At 34.0% G+C, this 13383-nt stretch overlaps 1 protein-coding gene across 1 annotated transcript; it reads left to right on the top strand.

Moving 5' to 3' along the window:
* Nucleotides 1-1673: 1673 nt before the first annotated feature.
* Nucleotides 1674-4938, top strand: LOC120082772. The gene is made up of 4 exons (XM_039038077.1): nucleotides 1674-2668; nucleotides 2852-2929; nucleotides 3520-4099; nucleotides 4259-4938. The coding sequence occupies exons 1-4, from the start codon at nucleotides 2598-2600 to the stop codon at nucleotides 4799-4801; spliced, it is 1272 nt and encodes a 423-aa protein (XP_038894005.1). The 5' UTR covers nucleotides 1674-2597; the 3' UTR covers nucleotides 4802-4938.
* The last annotated feature ends 8445 nt before the right edge of the window (nucleotides 4939-13383 follow it).

Genomic DNA, 13383 nt, shown 5'->3' with positions numbered 1-13383 from the left:
CTCCTCCAAATTCACAATGAAACCAAAATTTTGTTGCTAAAATTTAAAGAGGGAAATAGGAAATTTCTCAAATGCTTCCTGCTCCGATGTATCTGATACTCCCTCATTCCCCTTGTTTTCGTGATTTTCACAACAATGTGGAGCTCATTTTTTCTTCTTTTAATTCAAAATTAATTTCTATTGTTTTTTTGTTTTTTTTTTTTTTTTAATGTTTTTTCTTTTGCCCTTCTTCACCCGCTCCCCCTATAAAAGTTAATGGAGAAACCCCAATTCTCGCGATAACCATAATAACCCCCAAAACTTTCCAGAATACTCTTTTTTTGTTTAATACAAGGAAAAAAAAAACAAAAACAAAAACAACAAAAAGCAAACATCTGAAATGAAATCCATCTCCAAAACCATACCCCATCCATAAACCGCGAAATATCGCACAGCCGGAAAAACCATTATTCCCTCATTTTTTAATACTTCTCCTATAAAAAACCGCTTTATTCGATCTAATTTTTTATAATTTCCGCATTAATAATTGACGCCGAGCTAAGGGGTGCGTGACGAAGGTATCCCCGTGAAACCACTACAGTGATTTAAGGGGAGGGTAGTTCGAATTCGTTGCGCGTGAGATAGATGGGAGCGGAAGCTTAGACAAAACGTGGGATACGTGGGAAGAAGCTCTCTATTAGTGGCGGCGTACTCCCGCCACGGCACCGGTGACGAACCTTCGTCGCGGACGGCTCGGGCGAGGATGTTCGTCCGCAGCCTGCACCCGAGGTAAAACAATCCTTATTCTTCGTAATTATCGTTTCTTTTGTACAACGGCAAGAAACAGGGAAATCATTCTTCAATTTACTTCCCCTTTGCATTTACTGTTTTTGGGCATTCATTTTATTTTCTTTTCCTTTTATTTTGCGTTTATTTATTTGGTCTACCAGCGACGCGCTATTGAATACCTTAATTATATTTTTTTTTCACTTTTTCTTTTTTCATTAAAGATAAATTAAAAAAAAGATTTCATCTCTTCTCTGGTGTTTAAAAAGAACAGAGAGAGAGAATAGAATTTTGGATAAGGAATTCTGGTTGGTGATGATGACACGATGTAAATATCGTCTATTTTGACTCCATCTTTCACCAAGTGGGTTGACTTTTTCTATTCAACCATTTGACCAATGCATTACTCTAATCTTTTAACTTTATTTTCCCTTAAATATGTCATTTTTCCCATATGCATGTAATTCCTCATAGATCAATCAAGAATCGAGATATAACCTCGGTTAAAAATTAAAGAGGTTTGTAGTTTAAATTTTCCATCCTTATTAAACTAAAAAACTACTTTTCAGTCATGACCCACCACAAATAGCTATTAAATATAAGTGAAAAACAATTAATTTACACTTCTAAACTTTGGAGTTGCATCAATTTAAATCCTGAACTAATAATTGTATCAATTTAAACATTAACTTTCATGAGCATATCAATTTACATCTAACCAATCTAGACCATTTGTCAAGATTATATTTGAACTTCATCCATGCATTCAATTCTTATACGTATGTAGACTTTTTCAAATGGTAGATTAATAAAATGGATTATTATTATTGATGCACGGACAGTTTTCAAAGGAAATCTTAATTGAGAACCTAAATTGATTCGATAATGAAAGTTTAGGGATTTAATTAATAAACTTATAAGTCTCCCATGATGTTTACTATAACATAATGAATGATGTAAATTGACATACATACGAACGTTTAAGGTTTAAATTGATACAATTAGAAGTTTAAGGTTTAAATTGATGCAACCTTGAAATTTGGGAAAATTTTGTACGTGCGACACCTTTTCATAGGTCAACTAAGATTTGGCCCAAGGTTAAAAACGAATGAAAAATGACATTCTATTGCCATCAACCACATGTGGAAGTACTCATTTAACTCCAAAATGTGCACGATGGCCTGACACTTCTCGTTCCTTCCTCTTGCACCCCATTCCTTCATCTTGCTCCTCATCAAATACTACTACAATTTTTTTCCTTCGTTCTTCTTTCTCACTCCTTGGTCTTAATATCACTTCTTAGTTTCGCTCTCACTTTTATCTCTCACTCGATCTTTCATACTCGTTTCCTCCTCTCGTTTCTTGGTCTCACTTTGATTCACATTCTATTTCCATCTTTGATTCTAGAGAGAGGGAGGCAGATTGGAATTTTTTTAAAAAAATTGCATATTTGGAAGCACGAAACAAGCCACGGAAAAAAAAAGAAGAAGAATCTAAAGAAGGCAAGAATCACGAACACACTTCAATTTGGTCCATTTAGTAATTTCACTCAATTATGACGTAAGTAAAAAACCAACAAAAACCTTTGTTTTCAAAACGTCTCTCTTGGGGCTATTCATAAAAAAAAAAAAAAAAAAAAAAAAAAAAAAAAGGTGTAAATTGATATTTCTCCTAAAATATTATAAATACTTTTATATATTAGATGTTATTGGTTTCAATGGTAAAATGTTGATAGAAACACGTTTACGCATAAAGAACAAAACTTTTTAAATCGGCGGCCAGTTTGATTTTTTCTTTTAAACAAAATTAATTCAATAATTTAATTAAATTAAATGGTATGTTTGCATTTGCAGGCTTGTGAGGCCAAATATGAAGACTTGAAGAAGCGTTTCGTTGGATGCAAGTAAATCTCTATCCTCGTGAACAATATGAGAATTTAGATTAAATTTATGGTTATTTTTTTCCTTTTTGCCTTTTAATTTGTGTTGTCCACTTTTTCTAATTAGTCCCAGTTAAATTCTTAAAAAGTTGAAATTTAATTAAATTTACTTTATGGGATTCTGAAATATCAATTCTTTGTTAATAGGGCTTGGTATGAGGAGCTTCGACGGCAACGAATCATGGAACTAAGACAAGCCCTAGAGCATTCTGAAGACTCAATAGGGTCAGTAAATTGCTATGTTTACTATCCATTGTGTTTAACTCAACATATATAAGCAGCTGAATATTCTAAATCAGTTGATGTCATGTTCTTAATCACAAGAAAAATGTTTAAAATACTATTTTTGTCATTCATTTTGATCCGTATATTTTCAAAATGTCTTGTATTTTTAGAAAGTGACTGCTTTTGAGGCCCTTGTACTTAACTATGGTTCATTTTTGTCCTCATACTTTTAAAAATGGACCATTTTGAAGGGACCAATATGATATTTTGAAAGTTCATGAACCAAAATAAACTAAAATTAAAAATATAGATAGGGACTAAAATGTGAAGATCAAAATGAATCAAAATTGAGAGTACAAGGACCAAAGCAGAGCATTCAACCGTTAGGAAAACTAAGAAGATGAGATCCAATGTTTAGATCTGGACTGAGACGCTCAATTATGTGAACTATGCAATTAGATTGACAAGACATTACAAGTATCCATGATGAAGGTTTAGTTTCTTGCTGAAAAACTGGTTGAATTGAATCTAAGGCCTGTGTTTGCTCCATTACTTCAGTTTTATGGTAATTACGGTTGAATAGATTTCAGGTCATTGGAATCAAAACTTGAAGCTCTTAAGTCTAGGAGTGGATCAGACAAGTCTCTAGTCAATGCCTCTACCAGATCAGAATCTTGGGGAGCTGTTCAGAAACCAACCAATGAGCTATCTGCCGGTAGCTTCACACAGGAAAACACGACGTGCAGTTCAATCGAATGCCAGCCGGCTCCGCTGTCGACCGAAGAGACGGAGATTAAACCAGAACCATCAGAGTCTCTTGAACGGGGAAAAGCCTCAAGGATTGGGAAGTTGGGAGGGGTATTGTATGAAAGCCAAGGAGGAACAGTAAGGAAGAGATCAAGAGGGAAGAGAAAGAGGAAGGATTGTAATAGGGAAGTTAAGGAAGGAAGTAGTGGGGAAAATAACTTGTCCGATTCAGTTAACCCTTCAACTGTTTCACAGTCTAAAGAAAACTCATGTTGCAACTCATTTGAGGCTCGTGAATCTTCTGATGCAAATGAAGCAAGCAGAAGCTCAACCATGGATGGAGTTGATGTTCTAATGGCTGCTTTTAACTCTGTTGCAGAGAACAAAACTGCCACCGTATTTCGTCGTCGCCTTGATAGTCAGGTACAATACAACAAAGATGCTCTCCCTTTTCTTGAATTGGGTTCTCTCAACATGGTTGCATCTAGTTATTGAATAAACCAAATTTAGAATGTAAGAAAGAACAAATAACTGTTTTGACTCAACAAGTTTGTTGCTTATGAACATGTGAATATGTAACAGAGGAGAGGTAGATACAAGAAACTAATCCGGCAACATTTGGATATTGAAACAATAAGATCAAGAGTTGCAAGTCATTACACAACGACAAAAAAGGAGCTGTACAGAGATCTGTTGTTGCTTGCTAACAATGCCATCGTCTTCTACTCGCCGAATTCCCGGGAGCACCAGTCTGCAGTGCTGCTCAGAAGCCTAATTTCAAGTACATTTCAAAAACTAATGAAGAGCTCTAGCAATATGGTAGCTCACAGCCCTCACAACCAGAGAACACAAACCTGTGATCTGATGGCAAAACCTCGTCGTTCACAGCCTGCTAAACGTAATGTACCTCAGAAAGAAGTCAATCCAGGAGATGTTAAAACCCCAAATGGAAGAAGAAGAAATAATGCTAATCCCCATTCCTCAATGGAGTTGGCAAAGAAAGAAACTTCGACTTCTAGGGTAAAGAAAGGCCCTGGTGGGACGAGAAAGGCTGTTGGTGGGATGTCGAAAAGCGGGCAATCTGCAACTGCTGTTAAGGGAAGGAAAAGAGGGAGAACAAAGTAAATGGTAAAAAGTTCTCTCAGGCTAGAACTTGTAAGTTGTAAACCAGGTAGGTTAAGGCTTTAAGGATGTGTTTGGCTTTAGAAAGATTGCAAAGATGATTATTTTTTTATTTGTTTCAAAATACAATCCGTCCTAAAGAATGTTAATTCCCATGAATCATCACTACAATATTGTCAGTGTTAGGTAAATGATATGATCAACCTTTGGTTATGGAATTTATTCATATTTATCCTTGTGAATATTGAATAGATCCGTTCTTCATAGACAAACTTGAGATTTGCAATCCCAAGTAAGATCGGTTCACAATCATGGGATCCTTTTCTATTAGATAAGAAGAATTACTGCACAAAATTACTTCTAAGTAATTGATCCATAGATCCTATGCCTTTTCTACAGTTGTACTTAGAAAAGAAAGAAAAAACTATGGTAGAGGTGATAGAATGTTGTAAGCAGTCATTGTACTTGAAAGAAAATTTTAGCAATATATAGTGTGGACAAGCAGGCCTATTAATGCAGTAAAGTTTCAATTGGGCTCTAAATTACTTTGTAACCCATACTGTTGAGATGATTGTGACACTACTTTGTTGACATCTGACCCTATAATCTGGCCGGTTTGAAATATAACTCATTAACTTGAACGTAGCTCACTTAGTTAAAATATATGGACTTCTCGAAAAAGTGAAAAATTTTGAAATCTCACTCCTATAACAAGTTGTTAACTAAATAAAGATACTAACGAGAATGCATTAATATATATATATATATATATATATATATATATGTATATATATATATAATTTCAAAAGGCACATTCTAATCTTTGAGAATTGAAAATTATAGTTCAAAACAACCTTTGGGCTATTGTGACCACTAGTTGAGCTCTAAAAAACATGGATCTTACGTGATATGAACATGGTGACACATCATTCTCTAAAAAATCTAAAATATAGATATGGAAAAAACACGTCTACTAAATTATAGAATTAAAAATAAATACCATTTTTTAAGAAATAAATTAAATCAACAAGCTTGTGTACGATTAAAAAATGAGTTTGATATGTTTCGATCTTAATTTTTAAATTTTTTTTTCCTTATTGTATGTCTTTTTTAAAATATATATATTATGAGTCTATTTAGTACAATGAATACCTTACAAATGATGGACCTAACGAAACAAAAAACCAATTTAGTTGGCAGCCGAACGCTAATAAATAGAAGTTTTGTGATCGAAAATAAATAAATAAATAACAGACATTTTAGATACAGTATATAATATAATAGGCAATTGCAAATATAATATTCCGATCCAAAGTATTATTAAATATAGCACAATGCAAAATAATTTGTAGGCATAGTAAAATTTAAATTCAACTTTTGGAGTCTATCAGTGATATATCACTGATAAGAGTCTATTGACAATAAAGTCTATTACGGATAGATTTTGCTATATTTACAATTTTTTAAAAATATTACAATATATTTAATTATTAATCCTAAAAATGCTACCTATTGCAATTATTTAATATGATTGCATACAAAATTTGGTCAACATTTCCAAAACTAAAGATCTCTTAGTCTTAAATTATCAAAATGAGTATAACTAAAGTAAAAATGACATGTATTCCCTACTTTAAGATTGACATGAATTGCACTTAAAAAAAAAAAAAAAAAAACTCTTAGCTTAATATTTATATAAATAACATTTTCATTATGTCTAAAATATTTATAAAACATAAAAAAGGAAGAAAATAAATTTAATATAGGTAATAAACATGTTAACTTAATTTAAAAAAATGTAAAATATGAGGAGTATAATTAAGCGTATACTTTCCATCTCTCATCCAAGTCTCTCTAATTTCAGTATTCTACATATTTAATTAAAAATAAAAATTAAATTCGCACGCGTGATTGACACGTGTGCGTAATGTCCACGACATCCCGGGTCTCCCGCGCCTTGACGCTTGCATTTTTCTGTCCTACACACTTTCCTTTCCCCATCTGACATTTTCTTTATTTTATGATTTTCTTAAAAATTTCAAATATTTCTATTATTAAAAAAAACAACCATACTGCTCGGTTAAATTATTGCGCCATTTTAAAAATCGCTTTTAAAAAACAATTGTCTTGTTTAATTTATTTAATCCATGACCCCTCCGAGTGGCCCCGCTTCGTCAATGTATTTATTTAACATCTACCAACTAAATATACCTATTCACTAATTCCTAATATTTTAAAATTTCAACCATTAAAGAATAATATAAAAAAAACAGTTTGACGTCATCTGGTGTGATCACGTGCACAATAACAAAGCTTAACAATTAAAATGTACGGCTACGATTTCCTCACAGTGCCCCTGTCCATGATTCGCATACGTGGCACACACGGGTGCCTTACCACATAACCACCCACGTGACTGGCATACGAGGTTACGCTCTACCATTAATATTAGCTCGAATTTATATGCTAATCATTCTAATTAAATAAACATAATAATAATGTATTAGCTTTAGAATATTAGTTCATCCAAATAATAACATGCAAATTATATTTCTTAATACAGTTATTGTTTTTGGGTAACTTAGATTGAATGGTGTTAATGCGTGACAGAGGGAGACAACACACATGAAAGTCATCATGACGGCGGTTCTATAAACAGTATAGGGTAGCTTTTAGTGATATTTACGATTAAGATTTTAATTATTATAATGATAACCACTGCTCTTGTCTCGGTTGAATTAATAAATAATCATGTTTTTAGTTCTAAATGTTGCAAAATACGGGGGTGTATTTGTATTTATAATTAAATGCGTGACGGTGCAATAGGCTCTGATGTCACGATAATTAAAAGAAATTAAAATAAGGTTATGTAAGTTATAGTAATTGAATAATGATAATAATATGGCCTTTGAGAGTATTTTGAATTTATCGTGCTTGACAGCCGCAGCTGGAAAAGTCGAGAATTCGAGAATGGGAAATCCAAGTAAAGTGTCGACCTGTCATTTTGTGATTGGTTCCTTTTTATTTTTTTATTTTTTTTATTTATTTTTGCCATATTCTGGTTCTGGGTAACTATTTAAATACATTTCAAGCCAATTTTCTCTGTTTTAAGATCATTGAAAATTCTATGTAAACTCCTCACTTTTATGTTAACAAGCCATTTGAAGTAAATTTTGAATTATTAAAAAAAAAACTCTTAATCTTTGTTATTTGTTTAAAAATAATATTCATTCTCTTTCAAAACTACTTATAATATTACTCTCGATTTTTTTTTTAATAAACGCCTAATTTTAAAAATAGAGGCTTATTAAGTTGAGATTTTTTTTTAAATAATGTTTCTTAATAAATAATGACAAAAATAGAGTTGGGAGAAAGTATTCCCAAAACTAGTGTTTAAATCGTGTACTAAGGCCTAAATCGTGTATCGGGTACACGATTCCCTGTCCACCTGGCACACCCAGTCTGGCATGGCAGGCATGCAGGTTTGACTGAGGGAATTGTGTACCAGGTACATGATTACCCTAAGTCGTGTACCGGGTACACGACTTCCACGCCTTAAAAGCTCCGCCCGAACCTTCTTCTTCCTCACCAAAATACCTATTGTTATTCCTCACCACCGCTTATCATCGTTTTCCCTCATTGAAACCATCGATTCCTCCCTTCTACCTACCAAAATCTCGTTGATTTTACTCATCGAAGCCTCTATTTTACCGAAATCTTTCAAAATTTCGATTTTGCTCGACTTTCAGTTCTCCATTTGATCCTCACCAAATCCTCCATTGTAGCGGTCGTGTTGCTCGATTTTCCTACATTTTTTGCTGCTGAATTTTGCTTGGTATAATTTTTTTTCTAGTTGGGCTGATTTGTATTTATATGTATGTTTTTGCATGTTTTTGGGCTGAATTTTGCTTGGTATATTCCTACATTTTTGTATAGTTTATGTATAGTGTATGTATAGTTTATGTATGTATAATTTATATATAGTTTATGTATGTATATTTTATGTATGTATAATTTATGTATAGTTTATGTATAGTGTATTATATAGTTTATGTATAATTTATGTTGTATAGTTTTGTGTTTGATTTAGTTTATATATAGTTTGTGTATGATTTAGTTTATGTATAGTGTATGTATGATTTAGTTTATGTATTATTTAATTTATGTATAGTTTATGTACGATTTAGTTTATGTATTATATAGTTTGTGTATGATTTAGCTTATGTATGATTTAGTTTATGTATGTTTTTGGGCTGATCTTACATTTTTTTTATTTGTTTGGATTGATTTAAACTTAAAAATCTTATATGTATAGCTTATGTATGATTGATTTAAACTTAGAAAACTTAGAAATTAGAGTTTGTTAGGTTGACATATTAACGTATTTTTTGTCAACTATAACAGTTGAAAAAAACATAATAAATATGTCGATGCGTCCTGAAGATTTAGTAATTCTTGAACTTTGAAATAATGGAGATAGTGACATCGACGTTGAAGTGGATGAATTATTTGGAAACGACGGTAGTGGTGAACAAGATCTTGAGTTGGTACCGTCAGAAATGTTCAACCAAATAGATTGGGAAATGACAAATTCAACGTTTGAACTAGGGTCTACTTTGGAAGAAAGAAATGTAGAAGTAGATAACTGTAGTTTAATACGGGAATGTTGTTTAATACCAAATAAGATTTACAGCTTGCTGTAAAAAAATATTGTGTGACAGAACACTGCGAAATTGTCGTAGTGGAATCAAATCAGGACCTTTGGTATGTTAAATGTAAATCCTGGAGTGACGGTTGTGCTTGGAGGCTATGGGCATGTCGACGCAAAACTCATGGGATGTTCGAAATCACAAAACTTCAAGGAGAACACTCATGTTTGTTTTCAGAGTTGATACAGGATCATTAACAACTGGATTCAAATTTCATGAGTATCGAAATTCAGAATTTGGTTAGAGCTGATCCTGGAGTACCTGTGGCCCTACTTTAAGAAGCCATTAAAAGACAATATCGCTATAATGTTAATTATAGACGGGTGTGGCAAGCCAAGAGAAAAACGTCAATTGTTGTGTTTGGCGATTGGGAGAAATCATATTTGGAGCTTTCGTATTGGCTGAGTGTTGTTGTTCATTACAACCTAGGAGCACGAACAGACTGGTTTTTCTTTCCCTCTGATGTGCCAGGTACGACTATTTTTGGATGAGTTTTTTGGTCTTCTGGAAGGGTTTAACCATTGTAGGCCATTAATCCAGATTGATGGAACTAATCTATATGGAAAGTATAAGGGGAAATTATTGACAACCTTATCTGTTGATGCAAACGGACATATATTTCCCCTTTCTTTTGCTATTGTAGAAGGTGAGAATTCGTCCAGTTGGTCATGGTTTTTGTGGGCATTGCGTGAATATGTTACCCAAAGAGAGGGTATTTACTTGATTTCTGACAGACATAAAGGCATTCTTGCTGCAATTAATAATGAAGAAATTGGTTGGAGTGAACCTAGAGCGTACCACCGATATTATCTTCGCCATGTTGCCAGTAATTTCAATACAAAATACAAATCGAAGTAACTAAAAAATTTGGCGTTTAAAGTCGGAAATCAACACCAAAGGCGTAAGTTCATTCGGTGCATATTGAAACAATTGCACACTGAATGTCTTGAATTTTTTTCAGACATTGACTTAGAAAAATGGACACAGTCACATGACGGTGGGTACCGCTATGGGTGGATGACTAGCAATGCAGCTGAATGCATAAACGACATTTTTAAAGGTGCTAGAATGTTACCCATTACTTATTTGGTTAGGCTAACATTTTATCGCATAATATTGTATTTTGAACGCCGGAGACAAGAAATCAGTGAAGCACTCGATCGTGGGGACATATATACAGAATATGCCCTAAAGAAACTGAAGAGGTGGGAAAAACGAGCATCGGCACATACGGTGACATCCATTGACAGGGAAAGTCAAACTTTCGAGGTACAAACTGACATAAGTATGATTTCTCCCTACAAAGGACAGCACACCTAAGTTTTAAGCTTGAAAAAAGGGACATGTTCTTGCAATAAGTGACAATCATTCAAGATTCCATACTCTTATGTAATTGCAGTTTGTAATTACATGCATATGACATACCTACCACTTATTGATGAATGCTACAAATTGTCCCATTTCAAGCGTTGTTATGAAGGCCACTTCCATCCAATTCAACACCTTGATTATTGGCCAGAATTATCATTTACAGAAGTTCGTCCAAATGCAGACTTACTCAGAGAACAAGGTCGGCCAAAAAGTACGCGAATTCATAATGAAATGGATTGGAGAGAAGCAAGCCAAAAAGTGCAATGTACAATTTGTAAAAGAGAAGGACATAACAGACGCACTTGTCCACACCGTACACTGGGTGCTTCGTCGTCTTCGGGTCATTAGGATTTTTATTTTTATTTTTTTACTTGTATNACGCACTTGTCCACACCGTACACTGGGTGCTTCGTCGTCTTCGGGTCATTAGGATTTTTATTTTTATTTTTTTACTTGTATTCTTTATGTATTTATAATTTTCATGTAATTATATTCTTTATGTATTTATAATTTTCATGTATTTGTATTCTTTATGTATTATAATTTTCATGTAATTGTATATTTTATGTATTTATAATGAATTTATGTAATGAATTTATTTAATAAACTTATTTTATGTAATTGTATTTTCTTATGTATTTTTTAGGTATCTTTTATATTATATAATATAATTTGAACTTTTTAGGTAATGGAGCCTGGTCCTTCTAATCCCGTCCAATTGTACGAACAAAACACGCATCGTTCACAGACAGTATGAGATAGTTCTTCCACTATAGTGTTGAGTTGTCGGAGGAGGGAGGCGACTGCACAAAGTACTATCCCATTTGATCATCGCATCATTCCATATGTTCAAGAGGCGGGTTTTCTTGGGGTTGCACAGATTGGTTTCATCCAGCTTGATTGGCACCTGATTACTGCTCTAGTTGAGCGCTGAAGACCAGAGACCCACACATTTCACCTGCCCTGTGGGGAATGCACTATTACGCTGCAGGATGTTGCTGTACAATTTAGGTTAAGAGTGGATGGGCAACCACTGACTCACTACAGTATGACTAGAAGAACGTTTGTGAAGAGCTCTTAGGCGTTCTACCAGAAGATCTGAAGGGATTAAGATTGAGTATCCCTTGGTTGGCATCCTAGTTTCCCGAATTACCTCCCGATGCCGACGACATCAGCGTACGTAGGTACACACGAGCATACATCCTGTAGCTTATTGGAGGATTTTTATTTGCCGACAAGTCAAATACTCTGGTGCATCTTATGTTCCTTCCATTATTGTCTGATTTCAAGCACGCTGGTACGTACTCGTGGGGTGGTGCATGTCTTGCATGGTTGTATAGAGAACTTTGTCCAGCTTCCAATACACAAGCGTTGGAAATAGCTGGGCCACTGATACTATTACAATTATGGGCTTATAATTGATTTCCAATTGTAGCACCACAAGTCCAACTACAAGCCCCAGATCATCGTCCACTTAGTGCCAAGTATTATTTTATTTATATATTTATTTCGTTACCATTTTATGTAAGAATATAAATTAATTGTATTTTTTTATAATTTTAGATGGAGTGGTGTATTAGCTACCTCTAAACAGTCAGCAAATATGTTGCTCGTGTACAGAAAAACATTCGACATGCTGACGCCCAATCAGGTAGTAAACATGTATATAAATGAATATTTAAAAAATTTTATATGTATACTTATTATATTTTTTTTGTCAGGTTATTTGGACGCCATACTCACAAATTTAGTCATCCTTACCTGATTATTGTCGTGATGATGAAGACATTTGGTTGACTGTTAGCCCTTTTATATACTTCCATATAGTAGAGTGCCATCATCCAGATCGTGTGCTGAGACAGTTCAGTATGCGACAAACGATACCTTCGTTGTCCTATACACTCCAAGAACTACACCAGATCGATTTAAGAGGTAAGCACGACCAAGACTAGCGTCGAATCCATGCGGAGTATTTATTCTACTGGCATGGACGACGTGATCGTTGTGCACAGGGAGAATTAACAGATGGGCCAGCTGTATCAGATGACTACTTTCCCTAGTACAATTCGATCACGAGACGATTTATCTCACCAGACGACGCTTACTATCACTGCATGGTAAGAGATTTCAAATCAGACATTTTCCATATATATAATATGAATATTGTTTAATATATTTTTTTTATTCTACAGAATAATTTTATCGGTGATATTCAACAATATTCAGTGCAGAACAACCTACCAGAATTGGGTTCAATGTGTCAGCAAACATTGATCAACGTAGAAAGTATTATTCAACAAACAAGACGACTCAATGTTGCTGACACTAATCGAAGACGTATCCGTCGTAGACGACAGCGACAACGAGGTGAACCTAATTTAGAGGGACACGAAGACAACCCCCATGAGGAGTAAGGGTCGGGGGGGTCGTTTTTAAATCCCACATTGTATCATTTTCAAATTGCAAATCTCAAAAGAACTAATTGTAAATATTCTTTAATATTAT

This window comes from Benincasa hispida, chromosome 8 (genome assembly GCF_009727055.1).
Source record: "Benincasa hispida cultivar B227 chromosome 8, ASM972705v1, whole genome shotgun sequence".
NCBI classification, from domain to species: domain Eukaryota; kingdom Viridiplantae; phylum Streptophyta; class Magnoliopsida; order Cucurbitales; family Cucurbitaceae; genus Benincasa; species Benincasa hispida.
This window is presented reverse-complemented; position numbering and strand designations above follow the sequence as displayed.

What these genes read in the sequence shown, in the direction of transcription:
- LOC120082772 (XM_039038077.1), top strand. Translation starts at nt 2,598, where the DNA reads ATGGTATGTTTGCATTTGCAGGCTTGTGAGGCCAAATATGAAGACTTG. An exon ending in AAGCGTTTCGTTGGATGCAA is followed by an intron (nt 2,669 to 2,851) that starts GTAAATCTCTAT and finishes CTTTGTTAATAG; the next exon opens with GGCTTGGTATGAGGAGCTTC. An exon ending in GTCGTCGCCTTGATAGTCAG is followed by an intron (nt 4,100 to 4,258) that starts GTACAATACAAC and finishes AATATGTAACAG; the next exon opens with AGGAGAGGTAGATACAAGAA.